Genomic DNA, 17,503 nt, shown 5'->3' on the forward strand with positions numbered 1-17,503 from the left:
ACCGTTTGGATTGTATGGAATTTTTAAGTCCACATAAAAACTCAAAATCAACGAACATTTCGCAAAATATTTCGTAAAATATCCAAAATTTCAACGCTAGATGTGCTATGGCAACGCAGATTAAACGCGATACAAAGTGCTCGTCTTATGTTATGTCACAATATATTCCACGTGAATTTCCCGCGACGATATCCGAACATTTACAAGCGAACGCGATATTGGCTTGATGCAGCGTCGGAAGCACGACGAAGCTTTCATGAGTTGCCCGAAGCTTATGTCGCGTTCGCTCGCAAATGTTCGGATAGCGTCTCGAGAAATTCACGTGGAATATATTCTCAAAAAAAAAACGTGCATTATTATTTTTGAAATATTGTACGAAATATTCGTTGATTTTGAGTGTTAATGGGCTTTTAAATGTTTACTGTGTTGTTGTTTTTTTCAGACTAATTATAAGCGACTGATACCGTTACAGTGGTTTCATGATTCAGAGACACCTTTCATTAACGAGAATAATCTCTTTCAGCTGTTATGTTTATCAACGTAACGTGGTCACGGTGGGTCATGTGGTTTATAATATAATCTCCATAATGGATTTAAAGTTATCACTGTAATATAACCCGGTTCTAAACGTCCGTGAGCAATACACAACAGTATACTATCCATTTGGAATGTGAGCGATTGTGAACGATAGGCGAACAATCCACGCGTCACGTGTGGAACACAGAAATGCAAACTATCAACGCATCACGTGTGCAATACAGAAAGACAAACTATGCACGCGTCACGTGAGCACTACAGAAAGACAAACTATGCACGCGTCACGTGAGCACTACAGAAGGGCAAACTATCAACGCGTCACGTGTGCAATAGAAGGAGGCAAACTATCCACGTATCACGTGTGCAATACAGAAAGGCAAATTATCTACGCGTCAAGTGAGCAATAGAGAGAAGCAAACTATACTTGCGTCACGCGAGCAACTCAGAAAGGCAAACTATGCACGTGTCACGTAAGCAATACAGACTTGCAAACTATTCACGCATCACGTGAGCAATACAGAGAGGCAAACTATAACAGCGTCTCAGCAGCTTATTTATTGCAGTAGCTAAATATAGAATACAGATGAACTAAATATCACGTATTGCTTCAAACATAGTCAAACATAGATTCTTTATGATGCACATTCAGACAGTGAATAATGGGAATACTGTTCAAAACAGTTTCAATTTCTTTATAGGAAGAGCAGACGGAAATTAATCATAAACGGTTTACATAAAAATTAAGTAACTATTTTCCCAACGAAGTCCATAAACAACGCAATAAACTACAATGTTTGGACATTTGGAGAAACATTAATACATGTTACATTGTTCATCCTAAAATCTATATACGTATTTGCTTAAATTATTGTTCATATAATGGCACACATGTTTGATTTGTGTATGTCTTACCATTAAATGTGTTAGTTTTAAGCGCGTTGATACTTTTGTAATGTGTATATAGCATAATGACAAGCCGTATACATGATTTAATGAAAAAATGTTATGTTCTGTTCTAAAAAATCTTATAAAAACATTCAGTTATAACGCAGTATTATCAATACGCAATGCCACTGTATTTTTCACCCACACAATATCTGAACATCGATAACGATTAAAATATTGTAAAATAGAGTGTGTGTTTTTATTTCTGTAAGAACTGTTTAATATGATACATTTTAACGTACTCTTCACTGGGATAAAGCAACAAAAACAATCAGTCTTTAAACACATCCCCCAGATTGATATATGAATATCTAGATTTTATTGCTAACTTAAAGCTCATCGTCATGCAAAAGATATAATGTAATAAAATACATATGTACAATATAATTATACTGAAAACTGTTATTTCAAGTTTCAATTTAAATATCGTTCTTATGCTGAAAAACAATGCTGCACAAATATGCATCAACAAAGACATGTACGCGTAGAAAACATTTTTATCGCGTCAATGTCCCCCGTCGGCAATCAAGTCCGACACAGGTTGCCGTCGATGTAGCAGTGGCAGCAATAGCGACCGCAGTAAGCGCTCATGTACTGACGGTAGGCGGGTCCAGACAGTACTTCCGGTCGTACATCTCGCATCTCACTGTGACGTCACGTGGTCTGTCCACAGCACCTGTAGGGATCAGCTTATATGTTATTTATAATATGAGCAGATTTCTGTGCTTTAAAATATACTCAATACATGTGCGTAAACACTCATCCCAGATTAGCCTGTGTGGACTGCACAGGCTAAACAGGGACAACACTTTCTACCTAAAATGTTTGTTTTTTGTGTTAAAAATAATACAAACAGACAGTGTCTCTTCAGATTAGCCTGTGCGGACACTGTACACACATGCATTGAGCCCAGTTTTCCTGGAGCAATACGCATATTCTAAATGAAATGATTGGGTATTTCCATTATAAACACAATACTTCCGCTCATACCTATAACATGGGTCGTCAATGTGTGTGTCCACGATGCATGTGTATATGGTATTTAAGAGGAAGTATGTTGTATATGTATACAAAAATATTTCCTGATTGTCACCTATGGGTCTGTAGACAAAGAAAGAAAGGACTGTTGTTAAATTTGACAAATGGCGCGCACAAAGAAGTCTTCATTCGCGTGTTAAGCATGGAAACTCTTTTATTATTGTAAGTTGACTTCTTCGAAATAGTGTTCGAATAATTATAGTTATTGTACATGTATACACGCAATGGCCGTTTTAAAGGTAACACCCTAGTGATTTATGGCACCATATATCAAATCGTTCTTGATTGGCGAATAAACGCTTTAATAAATCTTTGTATGTACTTTAGTTTTATTTACAAGCTCATTTTCTCTATAATCTTGTAAGTAGAAAAATAAAATTATTTTATTTCATTCAACACTTACATAATTGTTCAAATTGTGTAACAAAACAACAAAATCAACTGACATCAGCAGGAACAACAAAATTACATCATTTATATCGCGCGCTTTTTTGTATTTATGTTTTTATTTGTGCAAAGTTACGAGAAGCATTCAGTTTGATGATATGCAACAATATACATGTTTGTTTATGTGCTAACAATTCATAAATACTTCATTCTGCCCTACTTTGCTTTAGAGATTTTCGGGGGCACATCTTTTTTTCGCATGTATAGATGTTCGAAATAACAGCCCCTTGTCGCTACACATAGGAAATCATCGTTTTTTTCAAAGGTAATTATGTGTTACAACGCATATTATTTATTTAAACGCATATTTTTTTTAGCGCAGGACATTACCTTTCCAACAAATTATTGTGATATATTAGAAAGTAACTCAGTCATTCTAAAAAAATAAACTAAAAAGTATTCCGAAGAATGACCGGTTGCCTTAAAGCGTATTTCCGTGTCCGGGGTACATTGTGGTATTCTTTAGAGTACCCATGGTACATTTAAGTAGTATTTATGCCGACAACGACCATTTGAGCTTTACGTGTAAACCTTAAAGGACGCTACAAACTACTTTCACCACTGCACGGCTACAAACTACTCTCACCACTGCGCGGCTACAAACTATTCTCACCACTGCACGGCTACACATTACTCTCATCAATGCACTGCTACAAACTACTCTCACCAATGCGCGGCTACAAACTACTCTCACCACTGCACGGCTACAAATAACTCTAATAAATGCACGGCTACAAACTACTCTCACCAATGCACGGCCCACACGTAGTAGGACAGTTCCTCTCTCCCCATATCCGGTACTTTGTGACACACAACTCCAGCGCCTGACCACCCTGCAAGTACTGCCCACACCTGCCATCCAGGTCCGGTGCGGTTGTGGTTGGGGGAGCTATAATTAGCCTCGTACTGATACCACTGAGCATTTTACATGTGCGTTAAGTGTCAACCCGGGTTGGCTTGTGCAGCCGGCACAAGCTTATCTGTGAAAACACTTTCCATTTTTATGGTATTTATGTGTTTAAAGTAAGTACATGTATATATTTTTGGCACAATTACAGTTAAGGCGGAATGTATTTACCCTGATAAGCCTATTGCTGACTACACGGGCTACTCTGGGACGACACTTTACGTTCTAGCATTAAGCCCCGTTTTTCCAGAAGGGGTCTCTAATAACAAGTTCGAGGCAACATAATTACAAACATAGATCCAGCGCGCAGCCGATCCGCTACATTCCTCTCTACATAAAGGCGAAATATACTCGATATTATTATTTACGATTGACAACGTAGAGGTCTTATGTCATTTGTAACAGTCCATATTATTTAAATGCTGTGTTTAGTAGGTTTCCGAAACACCTTTTTGATAAACATTATCTTAATTACAAGATTGAAAATTATATAATTTTGATGAACGCCGTGGCGTGGTTGACATGGCGTCCGCCTATCGACCGCTATGTCACGGGTTCAAACCCTATAGTGGGGACGTTCTTTAGATATCCAACGAAAACACCAAGTACTGGTTCTAGCCAGGAAACGGACTCGAGAGCGTTGCAATTATACTTAGGCTTTAGATGCAATCGAACTTTAATAAATATGCTTAAAGTAAATAAAGTAAAGTAACGTGACCGACATGGGCATCCAAATACCTCCGTACCTCGATCGGCGCATACCCCACAGGTGGCTTTACAGTTTACTTCGGCCCATTGTTTGTACTTTCCGTAACAAATGTCATGTCCGTATGTCCGCTTGCAGTCCGGTACCAGGTTCGAGCAACTAACCGGATCTACCAATTAAGCAATATGTAAGTACACTTGGTTTTGTTAATAGTACGACTATTTCGACTATCAGGGCCCGTATGCTCCAACTTATTCTTAGACTTATTCCTAAAAAATAAGGAATACTATTCTTAAAACTCTTATGTTTGTGTTAATGCCTAAAGGTGAAGTTAACCTATATTTATACAATTCTTCATATAGAAAAAGATTTTAATTGGATAAGTGCTATTGTTAGGAAGTATATAAATACCTGCAAGTATTGTTTTTTTATTTTTAAGTGTAAGAATTGGTTGGTAAATACGGGCCCGGATGCTTTTTATCTTTAAACTGTGCGTCAATATAGAATTAATATCCTTTCGAGAAAAGCTGGAAGATAAATGTTCTAGGCAAAATAACTATGTAAAACAACCCGTAATTTACGGTGTCGTGACTGTTAAATGTACATATGCAAGGTGCATATGCCAACGTAAAATGGCTGCGCATATTAGATCTTACTTTCTTACAGAGTGGAAAGGGCAGTATGTTGGATAAAAAGCACCGTATAATTACAGGCAAACTTCTAAAAGTGTATGAAGTAGGCTCATTTATCTTTCGTTGATATATCACTATGAAATCAAGTAGGATGAAAAGCGATATGCACGGACCAAAACAGTAACCCTGACCAGCACATACACGTTGGATTCAATCGGATATAGTACCTAGTTACAAAACTACGGCAATATATATATATATATATATTGTTCTGTTTCCAAAGTCTGCAATCAAAATATTGGTCATGTAGAAAATATTCTAGACACACATGTGCGTCTGTGATAGCCTGTTTGATGTTTTACAGGAATATAAAGTTTGATATAAGAATGAGAAATTAGCTGTAATAGGCACTTCTTTCGACCGCGGAAAGAAACACAATGATTTACTGGTGTGTAACCTAAAATTCTTTCTTACCGATGACACACGGTCCGTGATTACATACTTCGATGGGTTTTGGCCGTTCCGGACACAGGAAGTCAGGTACTAGTATGTCGGATGTGGCACTTCGAACGCATTTGTATTCCGCAATCTGCATACCCTCACTGCACGACTTTGAACACTGTAGAAAGAAGACAGTAAGAACATGTTGATTAAAGTCAAGATTAGCATTATTTTTGATAGATAAAAGTGTTCAAATTAATAATTAATTTGACAGTGAACATACAGACTTGGGAACAAACAAATCTAGCAGTGTCTCTCTCAAATGCAATTCTGTATGCCTTATTCTCACAGCCCATCATAGCTGTCTGTCTCACATCCCATATTGCTCTTGTCGCTCCCACATCAAACCCTACATGCGGCTCCCACATACCACACTCCACTTGTGTCTCTACAACATCCGAATATTGCCCTGCCTCTAGTTTATCCTACCCAAACAATATATTTACCAAATCTCATTCTACCTCCCTCCCTATCACATCGCAGTCTACCTAACTCCGTACCGCATCTCATTCTACCTCCATACCTATCACATCGCAGTCTACCTAACTCCGTACCATATATCATTCTACCTCCATCCCTATCACATCGAAGTCTACCTAACTCCGTACCACATCTCATTCTACCTCCCTACCTATCACATCGCAGTCTAACTAACTCCGTACCACATCTCATTCTACCTCCCTCCCTATCACATCGCAGTCTACTTTACTCCGTACCACATCTCATTATACCGGCGTCCCTACCATATCTAAATTAACGTACCTCCCTACCACACTCACTCTACCTACCCTTCTACCATATTCCACCCTACCTTCATCCCTACCATATCTCATCCTACCTATCTCATTACTACATCTCACTCAATCTAAATCCCTACAACATCTCACTCAATCTACCTCCCTACCACACCTCACCCTACCCACCTCCCTACCACATCTCACCCTACTTACCTCCCTACCAAATCCCACCATACCTACATCCCTACCATATCACACAATACCTACCTCCCTACTACATCTCACCCTACCTACCTCCCTATCACATCCATCTCTAACTTCATCCCTACCACATTCCACCCTACTGACCCCAATACCACATTCCGTACCACATCTCACTTTACCTGGGTCTCAATCATCCTACCTGAGACACTCTCATTTTCCTCCAGACCCCACAAGGATCCAGATCGCACGTGATGTTGGAATATGGTTTGGTAAAACCGAGGCAGCGATCATCGCTCAGCACCTTCAATGACACGAGCAGATGGTATACGTATTCCAAAAATATCTTACAAGTGTTTACACAGCTTTTGCAAAAGCTTGTGTATAAACACCTGGTCTTTTTTATTTAATCTGTTTGTATTTATACAGTCTCATCTCACCAATTATCGACAAAACTTTCGTCTTTCACATTTTTTTCTGTACATATCTGCTGATAACTCACAACACGTTAACTGCTCTTCATTCAATCTTTTCAATCGCATGGTCTTGAATGACTTGGGATTGAATCACTAGTTCTTATCTGGCGTAGTATAAATAACATGGCCTTGACTGATCTGGTATAGAATCACCTGGATTGGACTGACAATGTATTGAATCTCATGACCATGACAGACCTGGTATTGATTCACTCGGTCTTGTCTAACGTGGTATGAAAGCATATGGTCTTTACTGACATGGTATTGACTCACATGGTCGTGACTAACATTGTCTTGAATATCGTGACCTTGAAAGACCTGGTGTGGAATCATGTGGCCTTGACATTTCTAAGCCATTTTTTGCACACTTCAGTCAACATTAAATCTTAATCTTTAATGGCTGATCAGGGATTATTATCTCGATCACTCTGAAGTCAATACTCTGTCACAACTTTGATTTGTCTTTCAAAAATGTGTCATATGAGTTTGACCATCATGTTCCGTTTGGTGTTCATAGAAGAATATTTGGGTTTTGAGTCGAACTAAACTCATATTCTTATAGCTAAGATTTAAGATTTGTTTTGAGCTGACTGACATACTGCTGAGTTGAAAACAAACAAAAAACGAGCCGCGCTATGTTAACATGGGTTTAATGCATGTGCGTAAAGTGTCGACCCAGATTAGCCTGTGCAGTCCATACAGGCTAATAAGGGACGACACTTTCCGCCTCCGTTGGATTTTTGCTGAGAAGAGACTTTCTTTGAACGAATAATGCCATAAAGCGGAAATTGTCGTCGCTGATTAATCTGGGACGACGCTTAACACACATGCATTACACACCCTTTTGACATAGCACGGCCCAAATATAGTATGTTCTTGATAGTATGTCCAGGGCCTTGAATCAAGAACATTCTAAAATTGTTGTTGAAGTCAAGGGACGAGTTTCCACTCAGCTGATCACTGCATATACACGGACAATCTCAAGTCTCAGCCACGTTCCGACTCAAATATCCTTTCTCATAGTCAGCTTTGAGTAAAACTTAAAACTCAAAAGACATGTGTGAATATTAAGCTGGGAAAACTTCTTATACTCATCCCAAAAATAAAATGAAAATTCAAAGTTATGTCAGAATAATGACCTAAGTATGTTAGTGATACTAATTCCTAATTTACCTCAAGGCTTGCTTTTTATGCATAATCTTGCCACTGTTTAGCTTTTACCCACTTGCGTCATGACTAAATGACTGATCTGGTATTATCCACTCGAGTTCGTAATCATATGATTAAATCTTGACTCATATGATTTTGATTAGTAATTCAATAGAATAAAGGCGCGCACAACTTGAAGAACTGTTCATTGATTCTGTCATAACCCAATTGAGTCATGTCTTACCTGATCGTGTCCGTCGGCAAGCTGCATACATGACACATTTTGCAGCTTAAATCCTTGCCCACATCTTGCAGAACAGAATCCCCAGCCAGAAGCCACCCATCTGTATATAAAAGACGGTGTATCACACGAATGTCACCCATCTGTATATAAAACACGGTGTATCACACTAATGTCACCTATCTGTACATAAAACACGGTGTATAACACGAATGTCACCCATCTGTATATAAAACACGGTCATTCATACTAGGCTAGTTAACGAGAAATTTTGGGTCAAGCAAATTCCTTTACAATATTTATTATCAACACACAATATATCAATAACATATTAAACTCCAAAAAAAAAGTCCTACACTAATCCCCGGGCAGTCACAGAGATATCACTGTGGAAAGTCAATAGAATTCTAAGAAATAGCGATGGTACCGTTACTACACCATATAACCTATTTTACCGGAACCTGTGTAGATGTAAACAATGTGCTCTGGGCAGCGTTCATTATGTAGATTATTTTCTTGGCTAATTCCAGCTATAAGCAGGATTTTCTAGGTAAGTAATGTGTTTCATTATCAAAAACATATTATACAAAAGAACGTATGTACCCGCCGGTTTCTTAAAAATGAAAATTGTTGCAGACGACGGAAACTCGTTTTCGCTTTACATTATATATTTTTCGGTTTTAAAATAATATATTTGTTAAGATTGCTACATCGTAAATTATGTAAACATCAATTATGTATGCATGCTATATCGTAAGTTATGAAAACATCAGTTACTAGTATGTATGCAAATAGGATTGATATTTTAATTATTGAATAAACGAAAACAATATATCGCATGATGCATTTTTTAAACTACAGAAGCGTGAAAAAGCAATCAAATTTAAAAAATGAAAATTTAAATAAAGAACTTATGTTTTGTTTTTAATTCTATTCCAGGAGGAGATGTTTGTTTATCTTAATCACGTCTGCTAGTATGAGCTTGCTGTTTTTTCAGCTTCATATAGAAAGCATAAAGGTATTTTAACTTTATATTTATATGTCGTATAATCATTTATTATAGCTCTACACGTAAGCAACTATATATGAATAAAATAAGGATATACATGTACATAAAAACTGGATTAAATCTTGTTTCTGTGTGTTTTTAATTATATACAGATGTAATAATGAAGCTGTAACATTAATACTTGATTACCTTATAATAAAATAATGTCTGGATAAAGAATCAAACAACACTTATAAAAATATGCATGTCACTTTTTTTCAGAATGTCACCCATCTGTATATAAAACACGGAATATCATGAGAATGTCACCCATCTGTATATAAAACACGGTGTAGTATCAAACCAGACACAACCCACCTGTATATAAAACACATTGTATCATAAGAATGTCATCCATCTGTATATAAAACACCGTGTATCATAAGAATGTCACCCATCTGTATATAAAATACGGTGTATCATAAGAATGTCACCTATCTGTATATAAAACGCTTTACATAAGAATGTCAACCATCTGTATATAAAACACGGTGTAGTATCAAACCAGACACAACCCACCTGTATATAAAACACCTTGTATCATAAGAATGTCATCCATCTGTATATAAAACACATTGTATCATAAGAATGTCAACCATCTGTATATAAAACACCGTGCATCATAAGATTGTCACCCATCTGTATATAAAATACGGTGTATCATAAAAATGTCACCTATCTATATATAAAACGTTGTACATAAGAATGTCACCCATCTGTATATAAAACACGGTGTAGTATCAAACCAGACACAACCCGCCGGTATATAAAACACCGTGTATCATAAAAGTGTCATCCATCTGTATATAAAACACTGTGTAGTATCAAACCAGACACAACCCATCTGTATATAAAACACCGTGTATCATAAGAATGTCACCCATCTGTATATTAAACACGGCGTAGTATCACACCGGACACGACCCATCTGTATATAAAACACCGTGTATCATAAGAATGTCACTCATCTGTATATTAAACACGGCGTAGTATCACACCGGACACGACCCATCTGTATATAAAACACAGTGTATCATAAGAATGTCACCTGTCTATATATAAAACACGGTGTATCATAAGAATGGCACCCATCTGTATATAAAACACAGTGTATCATAAGAATGTCACCCATCTGTATATAAAACACAGTGTATCATAAGAATGTCACCCATCTGTATATAAAACACAGTGTATCATAAGAATGTCACCCATCTGTATATAAAACACGGTGTAGTATCAAACCAGACACAACCCACCGGTATATAAAACACCGTGAATCATAAAAGTGTCATCCATCTGTATATAAAACACGGCGTAGTATCAAACCAGACACAACCCATCTGTATATAAAACACGGTGTATCATAAGAATGTCACCCATCTTTATATAAAACGCTGTACATATAGTTCAGATTAAAGATGTTGTAATATAAGCTAAAGACGACGTTATGATGAAATGACATGCCTTTTTATTGTTATAAAATACATGTTTATAATAAAACCGAATATGGATATAAAAATCCCGAACAATTTAGTGACCGATACAATTGCCTAATGTTATCCTAAAGCTAAATGAAATTATAGAAAGTATCTTTAAGCGTCGTGTAAACTTGTGCTTGATATGCCTACTTGCTTTTATACTGCTACTTTATATGGATGGTGATTATGTGTTTGACCTTTAAATTAAACATATTAAAAATATTTAAAACATGTATTATCCAATATCTAAAATAATATGAAAATATACAGTGGAATGTTATAAGTTGCACCCCATGTGGTACCAGAAGATTAAGGTCGATACTTTGCGACTGCTTATGTAATCTATTCCATTAAAAAGTATGCCCACTCTGCACAAAGCAAGTGTTTTATCGTGTGTTTTTGAAGTTAATAATAACATTTGAGTATTTTATTGACAAGGATGTTCGTTTTTCTATATTTAATATTGTGTTCTTTGAATATGTATTTTTATGAAGAAATACGCCTTCAAACCACAAATCAATAACTCGATTCATTTTGCTGTAAATAAAAAACAACAACATGGAACCACGTATGCGATAATTGAACGAGAATTAAAAGAGATACAAGCCTATGATATGCATGACCGTTTGTTGGCTGGATGTTGCTTACTAAATGACGTCATTGTACTGAAATTACTCAATGACGTAATTGTACATGACATGCCTACGAGCGCTTTCTTAAGCGGCAATTCACTGTGTACTTGTTTCAATCAAATTAACAGTTGTGGCGATGCTATTGTGATAAAGCTAATACTATGAATACACCTCACCTCACGGGGCAGGGTGCAGTGTCGCAACGAGATAGCTCATCATTGGGCTTAGTAGCGATATCACAACGATAGTCTTCAACTGTGGTGCCACTTATGTCAAAACACTGGTAGGTTTTCTTACTGCTGGATAAACCTAAAATAATATAACCTTACAAAGTGTACACAGACATTCAAAAGGCACGTAAAAGCCAATCTTGGGTCATATGTAGGTTAAACGGCTCTTAAATCTGCTTAATCGACCAGTTATAAAGAGGTATTTTACCTTGGATCCAAACGTTGGGTCTGAACAAAAAACGCCTATCATTTGGAGTACGAATTCCGTTTTAATGATACATTCAGCAACATGTTCTCCAGATCGAGCATCATTCTCGTGAAATCGAGAATCATGTTCTTGTTCGCATGATATGTAATCTTATGTTTCTAAATGCAAAATGTTGTATGAGAAATCACACTGAACAATGTATAACCTTACTTACTTAGTTAGTTTTTATGCAATTGCACATGAAACACACATGGATATAAGACATATTAAACCCTCGTTACATTGAATACTCTAACAGTATGTATTATATTTGATATAATGTTGCTTTATATGTGTTGCAAACCAATAAACCTTCTTTATCACTAATTATTACATATTATTTAATGCTTTCGGGTGGTTTATAGAGAAATATCAGTGATTTAAAACTGATAATTTCACTGTTTCAAACAGTGAAAATTATCAGTGAGAATTATCGATAATTTTCATTGTTTACTGTGAAATGACGTCATTTTTTTGACGAAATGACGTCATTATCCCAGCAAAATTCGTTAGCTGAACTCTTGAACAATGTATATAAACTGTGAAAAATGCATTAAATAAAAAGAAAATTTGTTGGATTCGGTGGATTATCGATTTTAATTCACTCGTGATCAGAGAAAACAAATATTTTCACTCGTGGCTGCGCCACTCGTGAAAATATTATTTTCTATGATCACTCGTGAATTAAAATCGATAATCCACCGGATTCCACAAATATCCTCTATATTAAATGGACAATTTCCTGAAATATGACGACATTAATGACGTCACTGATACGTCACCTCCGCAGGTGATGGAGCAGGGGCTTGTACGTGCTCCCCACGTGTATCTGGGGATGTCATCGCGTCTTCCCAGGTGGTAGGCGCACACCACCGCGAAGTAGCTCGTCTCATTTAAAAGAGAGTCGTTCCTGACTCGTGCCTATGGACATCGAACACGATTACATGTATTGCTTTTTTAATGAACTGTACAGTAATAACCTATTTTAATATATACACTCCACGTAAATGTGTAATTTATATGTTAAAGAATAGAATATGGCGTATCGTGGATGTTAAACTGGCCCATATTATTAACTAATAGAAGATTCGTCATGCATCATATAATTTCAAATTTTAATCATGAACTGTCGAATTGGTAGACTGAATTGTATGATCCCTTGCGTTTTAAATACAATGATAAAACCATGCGACGAAAACTACGGGCGATTTGACTTATTTTCGAGAAAACCACACAGGTAAATGGAATGTAACCTTCGGGCTAAAAAATTGTTCCGTGACCTTACTTGCCTGAACGACCAAGTTGTCATCTACGGGCCCTGCTATTTCTACTGTCTCCGGAGTGGGGTTGTATAAGATCCGAAGGTCGCGGATGATCACCAGCGTCTGGGTGGGGAAGTTCTCTCCGTCGAATATCACCTCGTTGTTCACTGTGATACCTTCAAACAATCTTATACCGTTACAAAGCTAAATACTGATTGATTGTGTGTCAAATACTCTTACGACCAGTTAACGGTTTGTTAATTTGACTACATTGTATTATAATTATTGACACCAAGGAAAATGTTCATCAAACGTTTGCCAAGCATTTGAAGATACCTTTTTGTAAATAATTACCATAATTATGGCAGTTTTAAAATTACACTGTGGTGTAAACCAATTAATCAATGTAAAAAGATAAGTTACAAATGGCGTTTTGATAATAAACTCAACCGTGAATACGAATCCCATGTGGGTGTTATAATTCTAAATGAATATTGCATCGCTCATTTGATTCCATATCTATATTCTACTCACCAAGAACCAAGTAATTCTTATTCTGTTTCACCCGAACGACTGTACTGTGAATCACTATTTTAACTGAGTTCCTATTGTCACGTCTATCGCAATTACAGTTTGCGCGAATGCATAAACATGCCAAAAAATAAGCTATGTAACCATTATAAGCATGTGTATTTTACATTCTATTTTGCCATATCCATATTCTACTCACCTAGAACCATGTCAGTATTATTCTGTTCCACCCGCACGGACGTACTGTGAATAGGAATGCTCGCAACGGCCTGGTAACCTGAGAAAACAGAGAACAAAATAAATATCAACGAGCCATCACGGTAAAAACATAGACGAGAACTTCATTTAGAACAAACTAAATAGAGAACGAATGGGTATCACTTTACTCAACGAAATCGCTTAAATAATGCCTTTGTCTTTGATCGCAATGTAAGCTTACTCACCAGTCAGGAAGTTTCGTGTTGGGTTCGAGAATGCGTACGCCTCTTTCCGACACGTGTTGGCGTTCCCGCCACACTCCCCACACACGTCATACTTCATCTCTGATCCCATGACGCCATCACAGCCGAATCGCTGAAGCAGTACTGTACATATGTGCCGCGTTCTGGGACAACTTTGCTTTATGCATGTGCGTAGACTGTCATCTCACAAAAAAATGTACAGTCTACACAGGCTAATCAGGAACGACACTTTCCGCTTTATTTTCTTTAAAAGGAAGTCTCTTCTTAGCAAAATCATAGTTACAGCTTAAAGTGTCGTCCCTGAATAGCCTGTGTGGACTGCACAGTCTAATCCGGGACGACAATTTGCGAATATGCATTACGCCCATATTTCTCTAAACTCAGTTCATATATGTTTGTATACGATGTTGTTTATTGACTGCCAGAATTATACATTTTTAAGATGTACATAAGACGCGTGTAAATTGAACATTTGGGTGTACATGTATGGATATCTTGTTTCTTGTTTGCGTTTATTTTTGTGATAACTGAACCTATAAATGGTATATAAATGTATGCTTACAACTATATATGTATACATCCTTCAAGTACATATACAGGTATTACTCTGAATGTTACATGCTTGTATGTAATACACTTTGATTCAATATAAATTGTGCAAAAAAAGAAAAGAAAATGGAAGATCGAGTTGAGCTGAGTATGGTCCAATAATAGTAAAGTTGTTAATGTCGTAAAGTTAAAAAAAATGTCGTAAAGTGGAAAATGACGTTAAGTGGAAAATGAAGAATAGTTGACTTTACCAGCTGATTCGACAATACCCAATAAATGTGACAATAGTGAAACAAATAAGCATAAGAACTAACTAATGAATTAATTTAATTAAGTTCATGCACTTTCCCAACAGTTGTTAAAATAAACACTATGGGCGGGATTACAAGAAAATAAAGTGACAAGTACCTGGCACTGCTGCCTCACCCAGGTCTGTTATGGCGTCATTTATGAGCCTCGCTCTGGGAAAACTGGGCTTAATCCATATGAGTAAAGTGTCGTCCCAGATAAGCCTGTGTAGTCCGCAATTAAGGACGACACTTTACGCGTATACTGGATTTCAAAAACAAGGGACTTCCTTTTAAAGGAAAGATAAACATACCGGCGAAAGGTTTCGTCCCTGGTAAGCATGTGCGGACTGCACAGGCTAATCTTAAAGGACACTTTAGTGACATGTATTAAGCCCGGTTTTATCAAAGCGCGACTAAAATAGTCGTGTACCTGACACTGCTGCCTCACACAGGCTCTGTACGGTGATAGGTCTGGGGTAAAGCAGGTCTGCAGGTCGTTTACCCGGTAGAAGCAGGTGAAGTTGCATCCGAATATACCTGTAGGGAGGGTCGTTTTAGTTTTTAACATATGGACCGTGCTCTGTGAAAAAGGGGTTTAATGGATGTACGTAAAGTGTCATCGCATATCAGCCCGTGAAGTCCGCACAGGCTAATCAGGGACGACACTTTCCGCTGTTATATTTATCGCTATAAAGTCTATTTTTAGCTAAATTCCTGTTTTGGCGGAAAGTGTCCCGGATTAGCATGTGCGTTCTGCACGAGATAATCTGCGATGACACTTAACGTACATGCTTTAAACCACTTTTTCACAGAGCACGGCCCATATATATTTTAACTCGATTTCATTAGAGGCTTATTGAAACACTATATGTCTGTCCTCAGGGTAGAACCAGTACATGGTGTATTTGTGGGAATTCTAAAGAACGCTTCCAACGCGAGGGTCGAACCCGTTCCCTCCCGATCGCTAAGCAGAAACCATATCTACTACGTCACGGCGACACGTCTACCTATCTACCTGTAGTTATGATGGTGGTAGTAGAACAAATCGTAGTTACTGTAATACAATAGGTTATAAATGTCAGTAATCTGATATGTTTTCGTAATAAAATCATAATAGATACCTTTCGCAACTTTAAATGCCCAGGATAAAAATAACATTTGACTGATTTACGAACTTGTGCAACACGAATAGTCGCATTCTGACAACATATTTTAGGTCACATTAATTCTAATCGAATTTTGAATTGAAATACGCCTTTGAATGATCGTCATTATGAAGTAACAGTGGTAGTACCAGCTAAGGTAGCAGCTAGAGTTTAGAAACAAGACTGAATACAGTGTACACGCAATGTAACATACATTTATCCGGAAACAAGACAAAATACAGTGCACCCGAAATGTAACATACTTTTATCCGGATGCAAGACTAAATACAGTGCACACGAAATGTAACATACCTTTATCCGGAAGCAGGACTGAATACAGTGCACACGAAATGTAACATACCTTTATCCGGAAGCAAGACTGAATACAGTGCACACGAAGGGAAAACCTTTATCCAACAAGACTGATTACAGTGCACACAAAATGTATCATACCTTTATCCGGAAACAAAACTGAAATCAGTGCACACGAAATGTAACTTACCTTTATCCAACAAGACTTATACAGTGTACACGAAATGTAACACACCTTTGTCCGAAAACAATACTGAATACAGTGCACACGAAATGTAACATACATTTATCCAACAAGACTGAATACAGTGTACACGAAATGTAACATACCTTTATCCGGAAACAAGACTGAATACAGTGCACACGAAATGTAACATACCTTTATCCAACAAGATTGAATACAGTGCACACGAAATGTAACATACCTTTATCCAACAAGACTGAATACAGTGCACACGAAATGAGTCATACCTTTATCCAACAAGACTGAATGCAGTGCACACGAAATGTAACATACCTTTATCCATCAAGACTGAATACAGTGCACACGAAATGAAATATACCTTTATCCGTAAACAAGACTGAATACAGTGCACACAAACTGTAACATACCTTTATCCAACAAGACTGACTACAGAGTACACGAAATGTACCATACCTTTATCAGGAAACAAGACTGAATACAGTGCACACGAAATGTAACATACCTTTATCCAACAAAACTGAATACAGTGCACACGAAATGTAACATACCTTTATCGGGAAACAATACGGAATACAGTGTCCACGAAATGTAACATA

The 17,503-nt window shown here is 37.2% G+C and overlaps 1 protein-coding gene across 3 annotated transcripts in view; it reads right to left on the reverse strand.

Annotated features, from left to right (window-relative positions):
• Positions 1 to 1,301: 1,301 nt before the first annotated feature.
• The window catches only part of LOC127837782 (A disintegrin and metalloproteinase with thrombospondin motifs 7-like), a 34,305-nt gene continuing 18,103 nt past the window's right edge, over positions 1,302 to 17,503 (reverse strand). For all 3 annotated transcript variants that reach the window (XM_052365156.1, XM_052365157.1, XM_052365158.1), the window contains 12 exons: positions 15,676 to 15,782; positions 14,389 to 14,518; positions 14,145 to 14,222; positions 13,442 to 13,590; positions 12,935 to 13,073; positions 11,852 to 11,984; positions 8,521 to 8,620; positions 6,854 to 6,955; positions 5,687 to 5,831; positions 4,621 to 4,749; positions 3,716 to 3,856; positions 1,302 to 2,158 (listed from right to left, as the gene is read on the reverse strand). In XM_052365156.1, the coding sequence (XP_052221116.1) occupies positions 2,070 to 2,158; positions 3,716 to 3,856; positions 4,621 to 4,749; positions 5,687 to 5,831; positions 6,854 to 6,955; positions 8,521 to 8,620; positions 11,852 to 11,984; positions 12,935 to 13,073; positions 13,442 to 13,590; positions 14,145 to 14,222; positions 14,389 to 14,518; positions 15,676 to 15,782 (1,442 nt within the window). In that variant the 3' untranslated portion in view covers positions 1,302 to 2,069. The remainder of the gene's footprint in view (positions 2,159 to 3,715; positions 3,857 to 4,620; positions 4,750 to 5,686; positions 5,832 to 6,853; positions 6,956 to 8,520; positions 8,621 to 11,851; positions 11,985 to 12,934; positions 13,074 to 13,441; positions 13,591 to 14,144; positions 14,223 to 14,388; positions 14,519 to 15,675; positions 15,783 to 17,503) is intronic.

This window comes from Dreissena polymorpha, chromosome 7 (genome assembly GCF_020536995.1).
Source record: "Dreissena polymorpha isolate Duluth1 chromosome 7, UMN_Dpol_1.0, whole genome shotgun sequence".
Classification (NCBI taxonomy): domain Eukaryota; kingdom Metazoa; phylum Mollusca; class Bivalvia; order Myida; family Dreissenidae; genus Dreissena; species Dreissena polymorpha.